At 37.8% G+C, this 25,386-nt stretch overlaps 1 protein-coding gene across 2 annotated transcripts in view; it reads right to left on the bottom strand.

Annotated features, from left to right (window-relative positions):
• Window positions 1-1,995: 1,995 nt before the first annotated feature.
• CDC42SE2 (CDC42 small effector 2) overlaps window positions 1,996-25,386 on the bottom strand; it is an 83,343-nt gene continuing 59,952 nt past the window's right edge. For both annotated transcript variants that reach the window (XM_074932570.1, XM_074932569.1), the window contains 3 exons: window positions 9,532-9,633; window positions 4,371-4,488; window positions 1,996-3,948 (listed from right to left, as the gene is read on the bottom strand). In XM_074932570.1, the coding sequence (XP_074788671.1) occupies window positions 4,390-4,488; window positions 9,532-9,633 (201 nt within the window). In that variant the 3' untranslated portion in view covers window positions 1,996-3,948; window positions 4,371-4,389. The remainder of the gene's footprint in view (window positions 3,949-4,370; window positions 4,489-9,531; window positions 9,634-25,386) is intronic.

The raw sequence follows: 25,386 nt of genomic DNA, 5'->3' as shown, positions 1-25,386 counted from the left end.
GTTGCAAGTACCATCAGTCTCAGGCAGGTGAACTTCTTCAGAAATAAGGTTGTGCTGTGCTGATTATAATTTTTACATCTTCTCACCACTAGTAGGCTAGTTTTATAGGAAAGTTGTAGCCTGTGGCTGCAACCAGCATGTCTTTATAGACTTAGTACAAAAGAAGCATCAAACTCTCATCCCAAATACTGAGCCTGTAACATCTTCTACTCTGAAAGTGTTTTGTGTCCTGGCATAACCATTCATGCTCATGGAATTGCATTATACCACTAAATCTGCAATTTAATCCAAATTTAATCATTCTATCATCTTAACAGCTGTTTCTAAGGAATAAGGAAGTGTTAAAGAGTAAATAGTGCACAATATGAATAATTATGCATAGTCTTCTGTGATTAGCTAAGATCACAGAAAAGGGGATATGGAATAAGGAATGGGAATTTTACTCAAATAAATGCAATATTCCCAAACTGCAAAATCCAGGATCACAAATCAATGTGACATCCTCACCAAATGCTTTTGATCTGTAGAAATGTGTACTACCCAGGCCTCTTCCATTAAACTGTTTTCACAAATATAAAAACCTAACAAATTTTCTTTGGTAGATCTTATACTGTTTCTTACTAGTTTCAGAAGAGGACATAGTACTTTTTTCTAAGGCCTATAGAGAAAGTACAGTCAATTCATGAAATCTTTTGAGTGGCATGCATAGAGATCTTCATAGAAGATGGATATCAGGAAATACAATAAACTGCAGAAGATCTATAAAATTCTTATGAAGCTCAAAAATCACTTTCCATTCTCTGGAAAGAGGTGCTGTTCACATGCCTACATGGAAAACAGGAATAGCTTTAAAAATTAGACTTTGAAAATCAATATTTAATTGACACATCCCCCTCTCACTCCCATCCCCCAAAAAGAGAAAAGGAATACTGAAATCAGAATAATTGTGTTGTGATGAAACATGTGTTGTACTTGGTAAGACCCTGTCATTATGTGGACAGGGCGAGATTTCTGAACAACTTAATTTTCTGGATCTGAAGGCTGGGGTTTTTTTGGTTTATCAAATCATGGCAAAGTACAGTGCTACCTGGGACCAGGACTATGTTCAGAGACCTGGTTGCTAATATAGCACCTTCTCATTTTAAAAAGGCACAAAAAGGATGAATTGACTCATACAATTGCTTTAGGCAGCTAAACAGACTAAAAAAATAAATGTAAACAGGCTGGCTCCTTCTTTAAGAGGTCAAACCCCTTTATTTTTATAGATGTTTATATTAAATATCTGCTCTTCAAGACACACCTTTGTCTACAGTACTAAGCTTCCATAACCTCAACATTTAAAGAAAAGAACCCTTCATCTGATTGGTATCTCATGGCCTTATCTTGATCTTTCTTTCCCTTTAGAGCTGTCTATTCTTAATCTGGCAGTTTCAAGAACTTGCCCTGAGCTAATGAATTCATTATCAGTCTTTAAAACAATGTAGCATGAAGTCTGAAGTAGTAAATTCATGTTTAAGGAATTAAATTTGAGAGTGTCAACTATAAAAATTAATTGAGCCAAATACAGAGTAGACAATATTATGCCTTGCAGGTGTATTTAATGCAGATGTGCATATTTTGATGATTAGTTGTACAATTAAGTCTTCTACTGATCACCACAGTAATCTGCATCACAATCAAGAAAGTAACACACATACCAGCTGCAGTCAAAAGGAAAGAAATCCTGTATATGAAGGCTTCCAATGTACTCTTTTAAGAAACCTTCCCTTTAAGATCCTTGAAGAAGCCTCTGGTATACACACTAAATCAATGCAACAAAATTGCCAATAAAATTATGGTTTAATCCACTTGGCAACAATAAGTTTAAGTGGCATGAAAAAACCCTTACTATATTAATAGGATACTCTTCAGAGAATTTTCACCACAAATTTGTCTGTAGGCTGCAAGTGTTTTTCTAATGCAAATGTAATTTATGAAAAAAGCTAGGCCACCAACTAAAAGAAAACATTTATTGAATCAAAGTCAATACTTTCCTTTTAATATCTACAAGCCAACACTGAACTGACTTTATTCAAGAATGAACACAATGTACAAAAAAAGTATGTCAGTTATAAAAATATGTCAATCCATTTTTCCTCGCTATTTTGCTGAAAACATTTTGACAAGTGCAAGATAGGTTTGGCAAGCAAATTTAAGCCGCTATTACCAATGACAAAGTTCATATAATTTTGTAATCATAGTATAATATTTAAGACTCATTGATAAAGTGGCTTTGGAAATGTTGACCCCTAAAAAAAATATATCACTGCTCTGCCATGTGTTTATGCACCCAGACAACTGAACATCTTGACCTTCTGTCATCATGAATCAGTACCTTTTTTCAGTGAAGACTATCCAACCTAATTTGAACTATTCAACCAGATAACTGACACCTGCCACTGGAGTACAATTTAGGAAAGGCAAACTACCTCCATGGCCCTGTATTTTGTGTGTTTGCAAACATAGAGAAGAGCAGGTAGGTTCACACACTTTTAAATTAACTTGACAGCTGTTGCAATGTGAAATCAGGGAAAGGTTGGAAAAAGAATAAAGAATCATTTATGACAGCAATCTATATTTATGAACATGTGTATTTACGTATAAAAATGGATCTGACTAGGCTCAGCCATGCCTTATTTGTTTGGATGGGGTTTTTTCACATAAAAATTTAACTCAACCAGGACTCAAATCATTGACGTCTCTCAAACCACCAATAAGGAGGAAAAAAGGGGACCATTTACAGAGATAATCTGAAAACAGTGCAATATTAAAATACAGTTTCACGACATGTGAAAGAAACATGCTTTGGAACCTGAGCAAAAGGCGTTTTACTGACTTAGTAAAAAGTCACCCTGTATGTTGTTTTCATTGGCATCTGTTCTGCCAGATTAGTATGTTGCTCTTAGCAACTTTCATGGCCCCTAAATATTTAGTACACAGAAACTGCCAACTACTTAGAGAGGTCTACTAAACTTTTCAGCTAATATTGCAGGCAGTCTGACATGCTGCTACTGGAAATGACCATACAGTCTAAAATTAATTGAAATTGTAGAAAGGAAAAGAAGCAGCCAAACATGATACTTTTCTTTTTTAAATAGACTAAAGCGCTTCCACGACACTTCGATACGGTACTACACTGGCTTACAGTCTCAAGGTCAGCTCTTTCAAAATAAATATACCAAACATTTACAACAAATGCCTTATGAATGCAAGCTCTCTCTTTACTATTTCAAGACCAGTTGGATAAAAACTAAAATAAAGACATAACTCTGAAGCAGCTAAGTTACAAGCCCTTTTTCAGAAACAGGCATGACTTGGTGTCACAGCAAAATTTTTCACCAGTCAGCAGTAAGAATTTTTTTTTTTCCTTCTAGAACCAAGCGGGCCACCATATAAAGCAACCTCACAAAGCATGCAGTCATCTACTCTGCTGATTTTGTATGTTGTATGAAATAATCATTTGTGCTTGCAGGTCCCAGACCTTTCAAAAAGGGGTATGAATAATAGATGATTGAAGACATTAATGGAAACTCACTCATTTCTAAATTACTTGAGTGGAGAGAACATTTCAGAACTAAAAAGCAACAGAATGTTGCACATTAGTATTTGTGAGGGATGAGGAAAGCTAGGATTGGTGCTTTAATTTGGCTTAAAACAAACAAAAAGCTAAAAACAATCCTAAAAGCTCTATGTCCATGATACTGGTAGAGGCCAGTGTGTGCATGCCACTGAAAGGCACAGTTGGACCAATCTGATAAACGGCATCATCAGAGCAGAACAGCAACTTTTCACTGGAGTAATCACAAAGGGTAAACAATGAGCCATCAATTCTCTTGTCATGAGCACAGAAAGCAGTCACCAAGGCAAAAGAAAGGACACAGGAAAGAAGATACAGGAACCCACATAAGCCTGGAAGACAGAAAACATACATTAAACTGAGTTTTGAACATTCTGAGTGACCATTTTCCTACTGTAATACTGCCATTCATTGATTCAACACTGTACATACAATGCTTAAACAGATGAACTGTTGTAAAAATGTTGTTACTCTAATCATATCACAAAATTCTTCTGAAATTTGCTATACTTCACTTAATAGCATCTTAGGTATAAAACAGGCTTACAGACTGACTGATGCAGTCAGGTCAATCTCTTGTTCATTGTATAAAAAAAATTAACATGCTTACAGGATATTGGATTTTTTACTCAGATAGGCATTTTAAAATTGGGCAACACAAAAACACAGCTATTTATAGGTAGCTAATATGAAGTAGTATGATTGTTCTTCCTACTACTTTACCAGTACCTAAAAACCAGAGTGCAATACTTACTGGAAAGGTTTCCCCGAAGTTATCCTGCCTTTGTATCTACAAGCTGCATCTGAACATTTGCAGACATACCACCTCCATAGCCTCCCTTGGACTGCATTTGGTTCTGAATGGAGCTGACCTGGAGACAGAAGGGAAAGGAGTGCAGACGAAACAAGAAAGGCAGTTAGTGAGCTGTGGTGTCTTCTTGCTTCCAATTTTATTTCTTGTTTAGGTTTGGTTTTCAAGGGCTCCTTTACCATTAAAGCTACATTACTTTTGCATGAGGACACGCACAGCGTAAGGTTGCTGGTATTTTCAATTCTTGCAAGCAGCTCAGCAGGAGAGATGGAAGAACTGGCACTGAGGCAGATGTTTTTCCTCTCTCCCAAAGAAAACTGGCTGATTCAGGCTTTTACTGACCCACTTGATTATTCAGAAAATAAAAAGTGAATCTCTTAGTGATATCGAGCTCTACTCCATTGACAAGCTATAATTTATCTTGTTATATGGAAAATGTTCTTTGTCAAATATGATAAACATGAGAAGTTGACACCATTACATTAAAAATATAATAGACAACTTCCAAAATATCTGGACATTATCTGCACTACATGGCTAACTTCAGATAGTTAAAAAAAAGGATTATCTAAACCAAAAAGGAGCTTTTGGTTTGTGGAAGGTTTTTTGTTTATCCATTTATGTAACAGCATAGACTCCTTTCCTTAATTGCTGCTACTCCTTTCAATGGCAGGGCGTTTATTATTTAAATTATACTCAATCTATGAACTTCCCTGGAAAGAGCTTATTTGAAGGTATTTTTAAACTGATGCAAATTTATACATAAAGAACATCACCCCACACACAGACATGCACATCCCTGTGGCATTCATTGCCTTTTTCAACAAAAAGGAAGGGAATCCATAGTTCTTTTCTGCTTGAGTCAAAATAATAATCTCCAAGTGCCCACAGGAAGACAACTCCAGCCTTAAAGATTTGGTCTTTTTCTCTCTGCACCCCAGACCATACATAACAAGTACACAATGAACACAAAATAACGTATTCCTTCAAGGCAACAGCTTCTGAAACTGAAATTGCAGCAAAGCCTGTGCCTGTAGGGCACCACTTGCAATTACTGCATGTATGCTTCTTTGGAGGGACCTCAAAATATCACTAGAAAGCTGTATTAAAACAGTACTGGAGACATATTTCCATTAAAACAGTATTAGAGAAATATTCCCAAGTAGCTTGCAGAGTATTTTCCCTGGTCTACAAAGACAAAAGAAGTATATCCTTTTCTGTAGCAAAGCAAAACACATGCACGCACACAAAATGAATCAGAACAACTCTTACACATTGTTTCTTAAACCAATGTGAAAAAAATAATTTGTTTTAGGATCTCTGTCTTCAACAGTATGGCATACTGCAGTGCTGTGCAAAAGATCTGATTTTTATGTATTTAAGCAGTGCAATGTAAAACCATCTTCTACCTTGGTGCTGTGCTCAAATAAGGGATACAGCTGCAGCAAACCAATGTTATATTCACATTTTTCTTCAGGAAAAAGTGTTCAGACCCCAATCTCTAGTGGGTCTGACATCAGAGACTACAAACTCAGTAAGGAAGTGTGAAGTGCAATCACATTCATGCAGTGGTGTTTAAGAACATTTCACCAAGCTGGTCATCTTCTTCACCAGCATCTTCTGTTGCTCATTAGAACAAAAGGAGTCTGATTTTAGTCTTTTTTTCCTCAGAAAATAATTGATCTACATGTAAATGTATTCGCAAGAATGACTTGAGGATAGCATTAGTTTCACCTGTATGAACCCTGCCTCTAGTGAAAGAGTTAGAAAAACATCTCCAGGCTATGGTCACATTACAGCCCGACAACTTGCCCATATGACTTTAAAATACTGGTGAACAGCAAATCAACACAAATTACAAGGCTAAAGTGTAACTTTTTATGAGTAATTCTTCTACAGGTTAGAATAATTTCTCTGATATTTGAGTCACACATATATAGGTGTTTGTGTTAGTGGGTAAGGAAGTATAAGTCTAAAATGCAGACGCTGTTACACCTAAAGCAAAGAGAATGCAGCAAATTAAACTTGATTGCACTAACAGTTCAGTGGCTATTTTGTATATGAAAACTTATATAGGAGACATATAATGCTAAAAACGCTGAGGAAAAAGCAGGTCTAACAATTTTGGGTGGCAGTCTTTCTGAAGAATCCTCTTTTTGAGGTATTCTGAGCTTCAAGAACAAGCACCTTCCCAAAGATGATATTGCCTTCCTTTGATGATACATAACGGCAAGGTGGTTCTCTATTTTGTCTAATTTATAGTATAAGGATTTAAAGATTTTGGAAGGGGAAGAGGATTGCACCAATTAAAGATCATACCATCTGTTGTGTTGCTTATCTATCTCATTAATTTCCTTCTTTTCTTTCCCTCCCTTTTAGAACGAGGAAATAGCACAGATGGTCCTTCAGAAAGAAACCAAGGGAAAACTAAGAAAAGGATGGAATACATGAAATAAAAAACTAAACTAGAAAGTGAGAGATTTTGCCATGGAATATGAAGGTGAAATAAGAAAGAAAGCAACAGTAATGAGAAAGAAACAGTGCACAAAGGGCTCCTACTGTTTAAGCATACATTTGGCAAAGGAGCAATGGACTCTACAGAGAAGGCAAACAAAAAAGCAAAATATTTCAGTAGTCAGAGAACTGCTGTATATATCATATACATGATATACATATCCATATCATAAACATATATATATGTATATATCATAAGGATATATAATGTATATATGTATATATGATATACATATGTATATATGTATATATGATATATATATGTATATATCATAAGGATATATAATGAAGAACAATGCTGGTGAAAAAACACACAGAGCAGGATGAAGAATGAAATTTATATGGGAAAAGTGAATGTAATTACAGGAGGTCCTGCTGAGGTATTTCAGAAGACAGAAAGCTCAAGGAGGTTCGCGGAGCATAAAGTCCATACTGTAAAGGAAATTAAGCAGCAGAAAAACATGTGGAGGTTAACACTGTAATCTTGGCATTTACACTGTGAAGAATGAACAAGGACAATGGATACAATATTAGCACAGTAAGTCACTGCTGAGGTTTGAACTTGGCCAGCAGCCAGACACCAGTGGCCAGCCATTCATCTCCCTCCTCCCTAATGAAATAGGGGAGGGACAAAAAGAAGAAAATTCATAGGCTGAATAAAAAGAGAGAATTTACTAAATATAACAAGAAAACAACAGTAACAATAGTGAGTGCAAAAGAAATGGGTAAAATGCAGCAGTGACTTATGGAGCGCAGAGATCGCCCCCCAGCAACACGCGACCGGATCGGAACCTGAAAACGGCCGTGCCGGAGCGAGCCCGTGCCCACCTGTATCCCTGGGCATGGCATCACATGGGATGAAACACTCCAGGGACTGATGGCACTGGCCTTCTAGCTGTGCTCCCTCTCAGCCCAGGGAAAGTTAACTCCATCCTGGTTGAAACCAGGACAGTCACTGAAGAAGAGGCAGGAGGATAAGCAGTGTAAAAAAGTAAGAGATTTATGCTTCTGAAGAGAGATAGGTAAAAAGGCATTATTTTTTGCATACAGATCCCTTCTATCCAGGATCAGAAAGATCACTCTGGCCACAGATGCCACACATTATGCAAACAAAAAGAAGTGAGGGGAAGAGTTAAACAGTTATGAGCATTCAAAATTAAAAAGTCTATGTAGAGAGACAATAATCATTACCTACTATCTGGAGATGAACTGGATATTACGCAAGGGAAAGATGAGGGCAAGCAGGGGGAAGTCTGAGGTGAAAGAGCAAAGTTTCAGGCAATCACCACAAACCTCACGAAGCAGCTCATCTGTGAGAATGAGGAAGGTTCTCACAGGAGGGACAACAAACATTTTAAAACCAAAAATCCATGCTTTGAAAAAAAAAAAACAAAAAAAACCCCTCAGTTTCTTATTTTATTATTTCAATTTATAATGGCTTTAAATATTAATGTAATATATGCATTAAATAAATGATTAGCTTTAACTGAATTCTATCAAGCTGAAGTTGTGTTTGCCCATTTAAGTTGGTTACAGATGTTTTAAGTACAAATCACTTCCAATCCATTATGCTGTTCCTGGGAAAATGTAGTATATTGTTTGTCACGTCAGATTTTCTAGCTTTGCCCTTCCCCAATACATACTGAGTTACAAAACTTTTGGTCTCATCTCAATAAGCTGTAAACTAGTTGAACCTACAAATGACCTCACGCCTACATTAAAATCATGTTTTTCCTTTACAGCTCTGCTCTCTATTGTGATGCCTCTGATAGAACTTTCTTCTCCTTTGTCAGGAAGTATTTTTCATCATTTTAATTTCAAAACATTTTTTTGTCTTTAAAGAGGATTAAGGTCAAGATGTATTTTTGATCATTATTGACATACAACTTTTTTATAGATCGTGTATTATTGATCTTAAAAACAGATTGACATTTCACAGAAATATGAAGCTGTACAAAAGAAATCTATCCCCGTAAGCTGATTGCCTGTATCTATTGTAGCTTCTTTTTCACTTTCAGAGATATAAAAATATTTATTGCTCCTATCACCTACAGGAAGCCACAAAACCTTGCCTGTGACATTGTTGCTCACTCTGAAAATAATTCACACTGCAAACAGGGCTGCAGAGTATAGAAAAACCTCAACAAGAACACCCAAAAATATCTGTGTGCACCGTAAGCCAAGGTAAGTCAGAGTTTTCAGTGAATTATATTTAAAAGCATTTAAGGTAAGAAATCCAGTCAGTTATAAGACACTTCAAAAAGTTTTCTGTAAAATAGTATATTTTCAAATATGCCTCTATTTTAGTTCATACATGCCATTGGAATTAATTTTTAAAAAGTATTCTCTACACAGTCTGTGTAGAATTGTAGAACAATTTATACAGCATCTACGATGTTCAGTCAATAAATATAAGAATTTTAAAAATGCTATTCTATGATCTTGAATGCAAGTGTTTATGATTTGGAATTAAGATGCTAGCAGGTTGTTCTTCAGTTATATAGACATTCTTTCTTACAGATGAAAGACTCATTGCATCAACCACAATATTCTTTCTAAGATGAAATATTCTTCATCTGCTCATGCTTACTGAATTCATTCCACTGAATAGGTCTCCTGATCCTACATGAGCTGTGTGAACGAAATTTGTTGGCTCCCCAATCATGCTTCGGTCAATCCGCCGTCGTCTTTTCTGAAAGGAATGTAAAGAAACCATTTAACTGAGAGTCACTGAAAAACCAAAAACAATCTATGTCATAAATGTAAAAGTAAACTGTCCACAGGATATTTCATACACTGTAAGATATTTTCATAGAGTCAAAAAACAAAGTCCAAATTCCCACATTAACCAAGACACTGGTAACTGTCCTTTGTTTTTACTTGGAGGATCTATAGCACATCATTAGACCAGCACTGATACCACTTCTAACATTTACATCAAAAAAACATTTGTAAATAAACTTAATACATTCCACGGTTTATTAAGCAATATTTGGAACGTTTAAATTCTGCTTATATTTGTATTTAAATCATGATGCAACTGATCAAATTTGAGGTTTAGTCATTCAAAACCAGAATTAAGGATCAAAGAGCATTAGTATAGTCTATGAAACTGCTAACTTACAGAATTTCTGAATAGCGTGCAATGGAAACTTACATCACTATTTGTAATATACTTCTGTGATGTTCAGAACAATGCCTTGAGTTTGATCAGGGTTGCTCAGAGACTTATCTTTACTGAACCCTGTATACTCAGATAACTTCCAGTGTGTGTGGTTGTAGAGTGTGTGCTGAAGGCATGCAGTGTGATAGTAAGTCAGGATGCCAGACTGGGGACTTTGATTCCTCTGCCATGAGACAGAAGGCAAGAATTGCTTAAACTCTGCCTCCCCTTTCTCAGAGTCACAGCTTCATTTTGCCTGTCATACAAAATACAGTTTAATAGATAAGAAACTACTTGAGGTCAACTAAAAGCTTCACACCATCTTAAAGTCCACTCAGTCTCACTTTTAAAGGGATCTCATTCTAATCTACAATGTGATCGTAAGACCACCCAGATGCAAGACACGAAGGTACATGCCTCATGAGTGGGCTAGCTGCTATTGAAACACAGCTACAGATTAAATCTTTATGAATCAGAACCCACAACCATAAGAATACATCATGCTGTTTAGCCAGCAAGTATGAAACACATTTAATCCTTTCCCGTACCTTGTTCCCATTACTAAAACCAGATTTCAGTAGGTTTCAGTACCTTATAGCATCATATTAATAGCTGAGGTGAGGAGAAATGCATAAAACACACCCATTGAAACAGCAAAACAAAATTACCCCTCTATGCCTAAACTATTAGTGAATTTTCTACTCCCAACAAACAAAATAAAAACATCTTCATGTAGTCTGACAGCCTTCATAGAGAAAATGTTTATGGAAATTAACTGAGATGTCTCAATTACAGAAAAAAATGTAGAGTTCACAGAGCCATAAATAGCCACAACATAAGCTATTACCACATCCCAACAATGCATTAATATTTCAATCTGTACATCAAGCTCACCTATACATACAACAAATGTTTTCTTAGTTGTGCATAACATCAGCCAGTAAAGCATATGTGACTAACTTGGGGGGAGAGATGCCAACCACACCAGGTTTATGCTTCCACAGGATGAGAACTGCTCATCTGACATGTTCAGGACAAGGAGCATCTCCAACAGGTATGATGATTATTTTAAATGCACATTGCTGTATTTACACAGTATAGTATTGTAATATACAGTGACTGATACAGAAAGAAGCTCTGGAGAGCTGTATGAAACACACTGCTCCAATTAAAACACTCTACATTGTTTCAGGTCTGCAGTAGTTGTCCCTCTCCTTTTAAAAAAATAACAGCCAGAGTCAGATTCATTTATATATCTAAACAATACATCCACGATTTCTTAGGTTTAGTAGAGTTTTGAAATGCAGGGTTTTGATGCAGAGAAAATTCAGACCATCTCAAAGTTTTTGGATATTTTTGTTTATTTCTTTTGCAACCAATCAAACTCTTTCTTTAGGCAGCTCCACTTGTTTTCCTCCACTTGTCACTAAGATCGCTGCCATGCCAGTAACAGAATCAGAGTGCTGGATCTTGTGAACAACTGTAAACGAAACTGCAGTAATCATCAGCTAGCGAACCAGTAACCCATCAGTAGCTAAAGTGAATTGCCATCAAATCCTGTTTCTCATCTTGAGCGAGTTTCTTATCAGAGGCAATCAGCCAGTTACACCCTGGCATATGCCCACTGATTTGATCTTCTTGAAGCAATGGAACAGCATTTAAATGGTCTGCTATATTAAGAACACAAAGTAGCTCGCTCTGAAAGCAAATCAAACATTGCTTTTCTGCAGCAGCACTCTGTTTTTATTGACATTGCTGTTTTAGGTAGGATCATGAGCTTACTTTCAAAGAAAGTTTGCTAGTCCTCATTTACCATGCTTTATTTTTAATTTCAGAGTAATCTTGGAGTGCACAAATTAGACTTCTTTTGGGTGAAGCTGAACTGTTAAGACTAGTTGATGCACTCCCATTGCTAATGGACATTAAGGCCAACGGACCAGGTAAGCCAGTCTGAAGCAGACCACAAAAGACAATTAATGCACATCATGGTTTCCCAACAGCAACTTTCTGCTCTCCTACATAGCTACTCCTGCTAGGATGTGCCACTTCCATAGACACAGCCTCAGCTAGAAATAAAAGGACCAGTCAGCACAGGTGAAGAGACATAGAGAATTCTGTAAAAAGTCAAAACTTTTCGCGGAATGTAACAAAGGAGACAGGAGTAGGGGAGCATGCGTGGAAATGTTACAAAGCTTTTACAGAGGACACCATAAACATTAGCTTTGCCAGGATTTTATTGTGAAGTTGAATTTTCTGAGGCCCTGTACCTGTAAAAATACATGCAATACTGTTGTTCTATAAACTATAAGAATTAACACGAAGATTGATTCTTCAGTAAATTTAGTGTATTTAACTTGAAAGAAGCTGAGAAGCAGCATATTCATCTCTTATTTCAGAAATTAATTGCACACTTACGTTCTTTTCCCTCTGTGTATCACTTAACGCCTTTCCATGCTTGTTCCTAGTGCAAGTCATGTGCCTGAGCTGACAGAGCCCAGCAAAAATGAATTCTCATTAGCCTTCACCCATGCCCTAAACTTCACTTGTTAACATACCATAAAAAATTAGCCTTATGATGCATATACACCACTAAACATTGTAGTAATGAGATCTGACTATAAAGGCGATCTATAAAACAACTGCAGGTCTATGATGCTAGTGCAAAGCACTTCAGCATACCCTCACCTGAATATTTGTAGCATCTAAAGAAATAAAAATTTGTTTTAAAGGTATTTCTGATGGAACACATATGTCCCAACTCTTGCAGCCTAATTGCAGTGAGACCTTATGTCCTGTACCTGTGTTTTTTGTGGATGTTTTCTTAGTAGGGGGGAAGTAGAAGAAAGTTCACATTATGATTAGCTAACTTGTCTGGTTTAGGTCAAATTACTGAAGCATTTGGTATCAATGGCCAAAAAAAAAATTCAAATCTGAAGGTTTTGGGGTGTTTTTTGCTCCCTTGCCTTGGCCCAAGGCACTTCACACTTTATGAAGGGGAGAAGGGGTGGCAAGGAGTACAACAGACATGAGATGAAAGGAAGAGACCTACAGGGGGATCTTGGGAGTGGAATATTAAATGTTATGATTTAATGGCTTTACTCAGTTTGTTCACTTAACAAAAATATGCAGGACTAGGATTTCAAAATACACACCAGGTAATCTTTACACCATGAAAAGAATAAATAATCTTTAAACAGAAGTAGAAGAGATGCAGATTTGTGTGTTAAATCTTTGAGAGGAATAGAAGCAGTCTGAGGACCCATCTCAGAAGCTTTGCTTTGAACATACACTAAGTGCAATGAAACTGGATCACATTTCAGTTACCATAGTAATGAAGAATTCATGTCTCTTCTATTCTTAATCTGCAAGTGATGCTTTGCACCCACACAGGGTGCCATCTCTTTTGCAGTACAAGATCAGAATTCAGAAAGCCACCAACCAACAGTTGCATCACACAGAAGTTACTTTAACTCTTCAAGTTTCTTGAAACTTATGATAAACATTTTAAAAATGTTTAAGCAGTGTAATTTTGAAAAAAAAACCTAAACTAATTATGACATGTATTCAACCTATCCTTCAGCAAAGCCATGAGCATTTTTGTGAAATGCCATTTTCGTAGTTCAAAGAGCTACTTATTGCAAGAAATTCAAATCTCCGTTTCTTCAAACAAATAACTGCCACTGATGGGTCCAGAGGCATGCAAAATTTCCTTTTTATTCCCTTTTATTTTTGGCTTGCAGGTAAGAAGTGATCTTTTTTTACTATCTCCAAACTTTGTCCAGAGTCTGGGTGTGGCAGGTGCATCTGAACAATGGAAATAGGGCTTCTTGGCTGCTGTAGTGTAGCAGCTCCTGACTGCCTTTGCTCTCAGGGCTTCGCAGTAGTTGGGACCTTTGGTCAATGGGAGCCGCTATTGACTACAGGTCAGATTTGGCCTGGGTACAAATCGAGTCCCCTGGGGGAGCCATTTGGAGCTTGTCCCCTGAAGCAGCATGCTGTGGTTGAGGACTCTCCCCTTCGGTCAGGACACTGCCCTGAGCAGGTTCTCGAGAGACCTTGGGTCAGGACGCTGCCATGAGCAGGTCCTTGAGATTGAGAGCCCTCACTTGACAGGTGAGTGATAGAGTGTTTTGGGTTGTCCTTAAACACTAGGGAGTGGTGATTTGTTCTGCGTTTTGAGTCTGCATTAAACCGTTCGGAATTCTTTGTTCTGCACTTTGGGTTCTTGTTAAACCCTAGGAAGTTGTTCTGTTCTCCTCTAACAGACATTTGAACATGTAATTTACAGAGAGATAGTTAACTCTGTTAACAACAAATTTTTAATTTTTGATGGTTGGTTGTTTATTTGAGAGCCTCTGTACACTGAGCTGTGCTTCTCTAGCTCAAGCCATTTCATAGTGATGGCAACAGTTCTGAAATAGATGTTTTCTGCCTGTATATATACATATAAATAAATGAAAGTCCTGGAAATTTTTCTCCCTTGCATAGTTATGTATCCCTCTCTGCCCTTTATGACAAGCCCTCTCAAAAAAAGAAAAAGACAAGATATGCAGAGTAACATCAAGGTCTCAAATACATCAGAAAGTATTTGAGTGATGTCACTTAGGTCTTAGCAGGCTGATAATAATTTTTCTGGAAGCTGCTAACAGTAGATGTCACAAGTGATGTCAAACAATATCATACAAAGGTATCCCAAACTCAAGTACCAACCTCCATATGCTGAGGATCAAAAGCAAAGAAATCTCTTCTGTTTAGCTGGCAGAAAAGAATGCTCTCCTAAATCTGCACAAATTTTTTGAGGTAACTGCTAAGTATGTATCCAAAATCCAAGTCTGAGTGAACTATAAATTACACACAGCAATTCAAAGGACCCTGCAATACAAAAGCCTATGTGGATGTGACCTGAAGAAGGCTCCAACTCAGCCCCAGTCAGCCCTCAAATGGACGTGGTTTTATGGGTGCGAATGAGGAATGTGCTATGTATAAAGTGATACATGGTGGAAACTGAAGAAATTTGGACTAAGTTATTGCCATATTGTGAACATGTAGAGTTTCTAAAAGACAATGCTCCTTTATTGAAATTCCCACATCCGGCACCTTTCTTTTACAACCTAACATTTAATTTATCTATACTTCACACACAAGAAAAACTGCCAACTCTTTTTCCCACACAGCAAGGCTCTTTACCCAGCTGTTGTCCTGGCTCTTCATATCTTAGGATCTCAGCCAAGTAAACTGTAAGAAACCAGGCAACAGAATACCTGCTGCCCTCAATGTAGCCTACTGTGGGGAACTGTGGGGAACAGAGCACATCTACACTAGCAACAAATTAATGAAGGGACAGACTGTACCTTTGCACCTCACATTAAGAGTACAAGTTTTGGTATTTAAGTCACAGTAGTAATCTTTGTTTTGATCATTCTTCTCTAAAACTGACACAGATTCAGATGGGTTTTTATTGAGAACATTTTATTATTTATTAATATAATCAAGCTATCACAAGCAAGGATAACTCTCCTACTCCTAACTTTGTAACATTTGTTACAAGTGTAATTTTTCATGACTCTGCTTCCATACATATATATAGCTTTATCTTATTTTATATGCAGTAAAAATACATTGTACATAATGTATTTATGTATTACATACCCGTATAAATATCATATATTGCATTTCAAGGCATTTTCTGCCGCTTCATATTTATCTGTGTTCCAAAACACGTAGGGCACAGTAAACTAAATTAGAAAGGAAATAGCATACTGCTCTGAACTATGTAGTCTAATCTTGTGCAACATCTTTCCAATCAGATCCAAATCAATATGAATTGATCCATATACAAAATGGCAAGTGACGCACCTTCCTTTTTTTGACACAGTTCTGTTTGTCTTTCATTCTAACTATCTGTAGAAGAGGAACTTTCCTTAACATTTGTCATCATTTCTCCTTAATCCACAAGACTGTATTATTTTTCATGACTTTTTTTTTGTTTCTCTGTTATTTCAATATAAAATTTGTAAGCTTGCCACAAAGACTCACATGCAGAAAATCTAAGTAGTGACATTTACTGAGGCATAATCGCTGTGCTTTATAGTCTCAATTTCAGAATAAAATGATGAGAAATATATTTTGTATTTTAACTTCAAAACAACCTTGATAACATAATCAGGGAAAACCAAAACAATGCTTTGGCACCTCATCTGATGCACAGTAAAAGCATCAACTTCTCAAGATTCATTTTCCACTCTTGTATCATTCTCTTCTGCAATTTCAGACTATTCTTTTTTTAAAAGTAATTCTTTAAAAGAAGGGCAGATTGTGTAAATCAAGGTATTCACAACAATCCACGTTAGAGTGGGCTATTGCAGCAGCATTTGAGGTTTCAGTGCATCCCATTCACCTGTGAGGATTGCCTCCATCAAGTCAGTAATACTTAGCAGTGGCTTGCAGGCTCAGTAACCTAGCTAGGCCAAAAAATACTTTTCCCCTTTTCTTAAATGATTACAGTCAAACAGGCTTATCTCTCTTGGCAAGAATGTAACTAAAGAACATCTTATTTCCCTCTGAAGACTGGTTCAAGACTTAATAAATATACTTGCTAACTTTCTAATGCAAAACTTTACCCGATGAACAGAGAAGTAAACGATCCATCTGGATGTTTTAAAGAGCTGCTTTGCAGGATGAGTTTCTGTGGTCAGAGAATGACCACTTACATTTGCTACCTCCAAAAATTTTGCTGTTTTCAAAGCAGAAGGATGACTGTGAATTCATAAACACTAGAAAGTTACACAGCTGTTAAATTTGTCTCCAAAAGATGACAGTTTTTCAGACTGCTCAGTCACTTCTATCTCAGTCACTAAAATGGCATCAAATACAGTAAGAAGCAATTCACTCTCTACAATAGCTCTCTGCAAGCTTGGCTTTTAAGTAAACAGCAGGGTAACCTGAACATGATTAAGTATAACAACTTCTACCCACACCATCTAATCCTTTGCCACACTAAGAGAACTAGTTAATACATCTTTCCATACTAAAACAATCAAAATCCCAAGCTCTCCTAAACCAAAATAAATCCTAGTAGAGCCCCCACAATTGCCGTTCTTACGGTAGACAGAATACATGCAAACAAGAAATATGCTCCTGCTTCTTCTCTGCACCTGCCTAGTGTGCTTGTTTTCATGATTAAGAGCTAGTCTGCACATACATCCAACATGGTATGGATGCACTATCAAGACAGTAAGTATGTGATTTGCTTTTTATTTTTTTTTAATGGAACTACTGGACTTATATGGATTATATATGGATCCTCCTTATATGGAGGCTCACAACTATTGTGTTTAACATTCTTTCACAGATAACTCTCAAACATCAATCCATTTTTGGAGAACTTCTGTTACCGTTCATTCTAGTGTTAATTTCAGGCTCAATGCAAAAAGCAAGCTCTTTTAATCTGCTAATTTGCTTTCTGGGATCTTTGCCACCAATCAAAATAGGTGTTTCACAACTTTTCCCTGAGGACAAAGTGATCTATTAAACTTTTCAATGATAGAACTCTGTTGAAATAGAGCTGTTTGATAGCTTTGTATTCCAGAAATCAGCTGAAACTTCAAAAGCTATGCAGGCCAAAGATAAAACCATGATAGAAATCTAAAGAAAGGTTTTTATCAAAGACAAGATAGTCAACCATTTCAGGATGGGGGATCAGGATGGTTAGAGGAGAAACTGAAGGAGAAAACACCCTTCGTTTTATTTTCTTCTTTGATCTCTCCTACTTTTTATCTCTGCTCTAAAAAGAGCACCAGCAGCAATGGAGCCCCTATGCTGTGCCACTCAGCTGATCCTCCACCCACTAACACACAGGAAGAGCTAGGTACTTGCTCAGAATAGGAAGTATGAGATCACCCTGCAGGATGGCTTTCTGTCCTCCCACATACATGCTGTTCTGCTCCCAAAATAGTCTGATGTGCACAGGATGGCTGCCTGTCTCAAGACAAGATGTAGTCTGAGTTCCCACTATTGACCCACCAAAATTACCTAAAAAGGTCATAAAAAGTGTCTTTTATCAAATCGTATACAAAGGAGCTGCAGGGGCAAGGGTGTCCTTTGTATTTGTTTTTGTGCATTAAGATGCATTTCTCCACACTTTCCTCCTTAATTAGGAACCCAGAAATTCATGTTAAAAAAACAAAGAGCATGTACACATACAAAGCTGGAACGCTAATACCTTCCCAACTCTAGCAACTGTATCATTATGTAGCAAACAAGTACTGCAAAACCAATGGCTGGATGTATAGTATCATCATATAGCCAGTACGCTATTTTTGAAGAAAAAAAAGACTGTACACCACCTAAACATTTCCTTGAATATTGCAGTACTCTGATCTTTTTTTCCAGCTTTTTAAACCCATAAGCTTACACTGACAATTCCAACATTTATACAATCCGCAAGGACTACACAAAAGTTGATGACATTAAAGAGACACCATCCACAGTAATGTTTAAATTCTAGTGAAGCACTAGCATATGTTTAAAGTTTTAACATCTGATTAAATTTTTGAGCCAAAAGTGACACTGACTATAATATTGAACTGCTGGAGACCACATACTCTCTGAAGAAGCAAAGATGAAGAACTAGACCTTTAAGTTTCAAATGTCTTCTGTCAAGAGGTCTGCTATACAAAAGAAACACAAAGAAGCACAACTAAGATAATATGCAAGGTAAATTAAAATACTAGCCATTCTCTCCAAACTCCCATATTTCAGTGACAGGTTTATTCTAAAGCAGTAACATGGTATCTAAGCACAGTGTAACGATGTTCTCACTAGTGATCTTCAACTGCAAAACACCAAAGCTCCTACCATTACTAACGTGTTTTTCTCAGTCCCTTACACGGACACTTTCTAGCAGATTGCTTAAAGAGTCTTGGTTGTTTATAGATCTTTCCAACTGTGGCTTCACCAGAACAGAAGCAGAAGAAACCCAGCAGAGGTTTTCATGCCAGCTCTTAATTAGTAACAGAGCTAAGTAGCAGGCCTCCAGCACACCCAGCTTTCATCAAGTTTTCCAAAAATCCAGGATGCTACCTGACTTCTGTAGCTAATGGAGAGTTAGGAAATTGAGACAAAGGATTAACAAGAGGTACGTTTTTAAATAAAGTAAGCTGTTATAATTAGCATCTATTAAATTGATTATCAAATATACTGTGGATTTAGCCTTTGGGCAAAATCACTTGGCATGTACTGACTGACTCAAGTGGCAAAAAAAACCCCAACCCCAAATCTGATTGCTTTTTGAAATCCCAAGCAAAGAAACTAGCAGTTCGATAGAAAAAGACAAAAGTAAAAGAAAAATAATCTAAAATGGCAAAGAAGCTAACTTTATCAAATCTTCCAGTCTGATTTTAAGTACAACTTCATATTAAATTAAACCATTTTGTAAATGAATACTCAAACTGGACTGCATATTGATATCCACAACAGCTCCTTTGCTTTTAGCAAATTCAGCACCTTCTTGAATCTTTTTAAGTGTATGCTTTTTGATTTGTTTACGCAATATTCCATTATGATGGTGTTAGTCATCACATGACAAAACCAGCAACTGCAGCCCATGTTTTCTAAATAAACAGGAAAATTTGCCAGATGAGGTCAAATGACTCTGAAAGGCACTAAGTCTTTTAAAAAATGTGTTTAGCTCGCACATTAAATGGAACTTGTTCCATTCCAGATACTTAGACCAACTTTAAGTCACATAGTAAATCAGAATCCATTCCTTGGTATAGCTAGTAAGTATTGTCCTTTTCAAAATACACATTACCACAATTTTAATATGACATTTACAACTTGTAACCTGGCTGTCACATTATACCATGAACTTCTCTTTCCAGTAAGTTTATTTTCATTACTTTTGGTGACTAATGCCTCTAACATAGTTTAAAACCTAAAACAATCATCTAAGAAAATAATACTGATTTTATACCAGAGAAACCATACTTCTTTAATGTCTTTAGACAGACTGTGAAGTCTGATTGTAGAGTAACACGTCATTCATTAAGGACAGCAGGGCATGATGAAAGGAAGCAGTCAGTGATACTGGCTTGTGGTATCACAGCAAAAATCAGAACTTGGCTTTTAACATGTATTGAGTTTGTGTGTGTGTCAGAAATTTTTGGTAGTGGGGAGGGGGCTACAGTGATGGCCCCCTATGAGAAGCTCCAAGTTGGACCTGCCTCTGACAAGGCTGGGCCTAGCAATGGTGGCTGCACATCTGTGATAACATATTTAAGAAAGGGAGCCTGGGAGGAGGAGCGGGAGTTGTGACAAGGACCCCTATGCAAACACAGAGGGCGGTGGAAGAGAAGAGGAGGAAGGTGAGGGGGCACGCCAGAGCAGAGACCCCCCTGCAGCCCGTGGTGAGAGGGCAGGCTGTGCCCCTGCCATCCATGAAGGTCGCCGGTGGAGCAGATGCCCACCTGTAGCCCATGAAGGGCCCCACTCCAGAGCAGGTGACTGCACACAAAGAAGGATGGGACTCTGTGGGAAGAAACCCCTGCTGTTGTAGTTCAGGGCTGGGAGGACTGCAGCATGTGGGAGGGCCCTGTGCCAGAGCAGCCCAGGAAGGGCTGCAGCCTCTGGGAAAGACTCATACCAGAGAAAGTTCATGGAGGACTGTCTCTCATGAGAGAGACTGCATGCTGTAAGAGTGCAAGGAGTCCTCCCTCCGAGGAAGGAGCAGCAGGACTGACGGCACCCTTCATTTCACGACCCCTGGGGAGGAGGAGGTAGAGAAACTGGGAACAAAGCTGAGCCAGGGGGAAAAAGGGAGCGGTGGCGGAAGATGTTTTCAAGACGTGGTAATACTTCTTAATACGTCCTACTCTGTTGCTGTAGCGTGTTGCTGCTGTTAGTGTTTGAATTAAATGGCTGTTCCTTTTCTTCCCCAAAGAAGTCTGCCTTTTGATCATTACCATAATGGTGAGTCATCTCTCTCTGTCCTTACCTCAATCCCTGAGCCCTTTGCTTTATTTTCTCCTTCCCATTCCTGAATGGGAAGGGGTGAGTGAGTGGCTGCATGGTGCTCAGTTACCCTCTGGGCTCAAACCACAACAACATATACCTTTGCTTACAGCTGCCAACTTTCACTTCCAACATGTTAGCTGTTGCCTGGAATAAGTGCTTATTATCAGGCTACACAGCTAGAAATAAAGCTTATCAGTGCATCTCTTGGAGTGAATGCAGAGCTGTAACACAAGCAAGGGACAAAAACTCTGCTGTACAAGGTATAGAAGGAGAGTGGGTTTGTCTATCCTTAAGAAAAGCGGAGGCATCTGCTTGTGGTCTTAATGGTCTTCCACTATTTAACAGGAGTGTACAGAAGACAGACAGGCTTGGAGGTATACACTTATAGTATGAGAAGCCAAAACCTGAAGTTGCAATGAAGAAAATACTGATTAAATTTAAAATAAAAATAAAAATTATTATGTAGGTGGATCAAACACTGGAACAAGAACCCTATGAATCTGAACATCCATCCTTGGAGATCCCCAGAACACAACTGGACATGGCCCTGCAAAAAACAGTCTAGTTAGTTCTGCTTTGAGTAGGTATATTGCACTGGATGGCATCCAGAGGTCTCTTGTCACTGAGATTATTTTCCAAGTCTCTAACTTCAGCTAGTGATGAAGAGGAAGAATGTAGGGTGGGCTGGAATTGACTTTGCTGTAACACAGACTCAGTAGATTCTCCCTAATGATCAAAATCATCATGTTAAAAGATACAGATTAAACAAATGGTGTAAAGATACACCACAATACAAACTTTAATGAAATTTCAAATAGCTTCTTAAAAAGCCAAATCCGAAACTCCTGATAAGAACATACAGAACTGTATCATGCTGAGCTGCCTTTCCTTTCACTTGCTGATCTTTTCCAACAAGAACACAGGAAATACTTGAAATGTCATCTGGCATGACAAGAGCTGTAGTCTTCTAGAGGATGTGTCATTATTACAACACACAGGCCCTCCTGCTCAGCCGAATGCATGTCACACCACACCCCCTTCCTACCCCCCAGCTACAACACAAACAAAAGCTTCAGGTGTCCTTAAGGGCACTGCTACTGAAATATTTTTGGAAATCTGTTAATCCAGTTCATTTTAGTAAGTCACTGGAACAAGTACATGGCAAAATACATTATGATGTAGTCTGTCTTTGCTCGCTCTTGAAATATCAATGCAAAAAGTAGTTATAACCTACACAAACGAAACCAGAACCATCTCCCATATTCTTCCGGTAAATGAAAAATAGTCCTATGTTTGAAAGGTGATCCCCCTAGTGAACAGGGAAATTATGGCATTCTACACAAAACAAAAAAATGCAATGCAACAAGCATCCAAGATAATTTTGCAAAGGGTGGCCCAGTAGATATTTTAGGAATGTTAGATGCCAAGCCCACAGGAAGCACGGCTAGAAGCACCTCTGGAAGAGTACTCTACCAGCAACTCTTAAGAAATGTTCAAATCAACAGCTGCATTGAGACTTAAAAATAGCTTTCTGCTCAGCTTTAGATGTATTCAGAACAGTATCTGACACAGAGCAGCAATACAAAAGCCTGTGCCCAAAGTGTGGCAAATACACACAAAAGATGGAAGGGAAGTTGTTCAGGAGCTAATTAACAAGCCCCAACAGAAGCATGGGGGCAAAAGACGAGCAACATGGTGTGCCACTGCAAATCTGTAGGCTCAAAAGACAGACAGTGAAGAAAAAATGGCCACTGTGAAGGAAAACGTCTAGTCAAGCACTGTACTCCTACCTATTTCAGTTCAACAAGGAACATAAAAAGGAAGTTGCTTCAAGCCATGTTCTGCTTTCCCTGGCAAAACAAAGGCATCCTTGCTGTCTTGTCCATCTCCTATCAAAAGGAAAACACCAGTTCCAAGCACTACAGGCATTTTTGCATAGCCTAGCTGAGGCATGCCACAATTCTGCAGTTCTTGAGTGTAAACAATCATTAACTATTTAAATTTCATCAAGTCAGAAAGCACCCCATATTCCTAATTTATTTGTCAAATTCTACTCCTCTAATGCAGCCTTGTTGAAAAGAAGTATTCAGAGGCAGTAGCAATAGCTCCTTACTCTTCCACTAGCCTCACTAAGATGACACACAAATTTTGTAGAGGACAAAGTCTCAGGTACTTTCATTATTCAGAACTTACTGCCAGACTCATTAATAGGGTCAACAATACATCACACAATCACTTTTAAAAGCAGTGTTGGCTGCTCATAATGTTCAGAAAAGAACCAAAAAAATCCATCACTGTGGCAAGCCTACCCCTTCTTATCTTGCAGGTCCTTCTGCACTAAGTTATCTATGATAAATGTATTACTGTGAGAGCAGAATTTCTATTATTTGGTCTCCAACCTGCATATTTTTTGACACCATTCCTTCAGTCAGGCTAGTGACAGCAATTCTAAAATTGTAGAAATCCAGGAAATGTAGTGACTTTCTTAGTATGTCAGTTCTACTGGTCCTGCCAGAATAAGCCCATTTTTAGGAGCTTCTTAAGATAGGAAGAATAGGAAAGCATGGTTCTTCAACAGTCAGCAAAACAGGGGAAACTTTGGTATTGCAACACTGAGCACCATGGAGATCTCTTCAACTCCTCCAGGTTCCTGCATTATTGGCAACTTCAGGGCAACTGCTTCCCAGTTCCACAAGTGTAGTCAGCTTCTATCCCAAACAAGATACAGCCACTATCATGTTTGCTACAGATTTACAGTCACTGGCAGTTAAAAAAAAAAAAAAAAAAAAAAGTCAGAATGAAGAGGAGAAAAATCAATGAACATACAGAACAAAAAAGGATTTTCTAAAGAGCTGCAGGTTAGGAGTTTCTGAACTGGGTGCATAACATTAACTGTAGGTTATTTATAGTAAGTATTTTTCCTTTTGCTCTTCAGCAAATTGAACCATATGATACGTTAAAAGACACATACACAACTCCAGTCTTTCCAACAACTACAGCTATGAACACAGAATTGAATAGTTGTTGGTAGAAAAATATTTGCTGTTCCTAAATGAAAGAAAAAACCCCAAAACAGTAACTAAGCTAAAACACTGCCACCACCACAACTTGTTTCATAGTCTGAATGTCAGGTACCCTTTACCAACACCCAAACATTTCTGCTCTTCCCAGTTGTTTCCTTGTAGGCTTCACCTTCAGACCACTCTTCTGTGTTCTGAGATTGTATAGTTAGTTTTTCTCTAAAGCAAGTAAACTTGCATAAAACACAATGTAAAGTGTAGGTGTGGCTGTCTGTCTGGGGAAGAGTAACAGCATGAACCATACCACAGTTAGTGCCTCCTGCAGCATTTCTTGTCTTACGCACTGCAAACATAACCGTCTGCTATGTTTGGTCATAAAAAATAAATTGTCAGTGATACTCACCCCTGCAATGCCTGCACAGAGCTAACACTGCTAAGAGCATAAATTGAATTCTATTCCTTCTTGGGCACAACCAAATTATTTACTAAATTCCAGTGAGATGAAGCAAAGGGATTACTTGCAGAAAATTTACTGTACCAGCGTGGGAAAAGGATCCAGCTTGACTCTCTGAACCCAGAGTGAGTTAGTAGACCTGGTAACTGGAAGCTTTATTTATTTTCAAAAGTGGTTCCTTATAAGAGTTGATCACGTGATGTACATTTTTTTGACCAACAAACAACTATATGGTAAAACAGGTTTTTGAGGTTTTTTTCAGAGCCTGTCTCAAAGGGAAAGTTTTGTCTGTCTTTTCAGATAAAAAATACAAGGACATCAAAACCAAATAAAAGCCTCTCATTCCCTTTACCATTTTTCTCTCCTTTTCACTGGGTAATAATACAAGCTGACTAATTCTAGAACACTGAATTACATAAGTTATTATGTAATGTAAGGTAGAGTACCTGATCACTTTTCCTCTTATATATAGATCAAACTGAAGTAAGCTCTTCTGTTCACCCTGACTAAACAGAAACTAGTGTTTACACTGGTGTCAAGTTCAGAGACAGTGAGCAAGAGACAAAGACACTGCAGAATGTCATCCTGTTGACATGAAGTATGCTACCAGCAGCATATAAGGAGACTAATTTTACTGTCTTCAGAGGACAATCAAGATGCCCTTGCATTTGCAATATACTATAGCAGATGTTACAAAGCAGTTATTTCACATGAACATTGTACACTTCAGAAAACTCCTTCTGTATTATAATCTCTTTAGATATGGAAAAGCAGTTTATAATGAACATCAAGTAA

Source organism: Athene noctua, chromosome Z (assembly GCF_965140245.1).
Source record: "Athene noctua chromosome Z, bAthNoc1.hap1.1, whole genome shotgun sequence".
Taxonomy (NCBI): domain Eukaryota; kingdom Metazoa; phylum Chordata; class Aves; order Strigiformes; family Strigidae; genus Athene; species Athene noctua.
The sequence above is the reverse complement of the archived record's forward strand: the minus strand, read 5'-3'. Positions and strand labels throughout refer to the sequence as shown.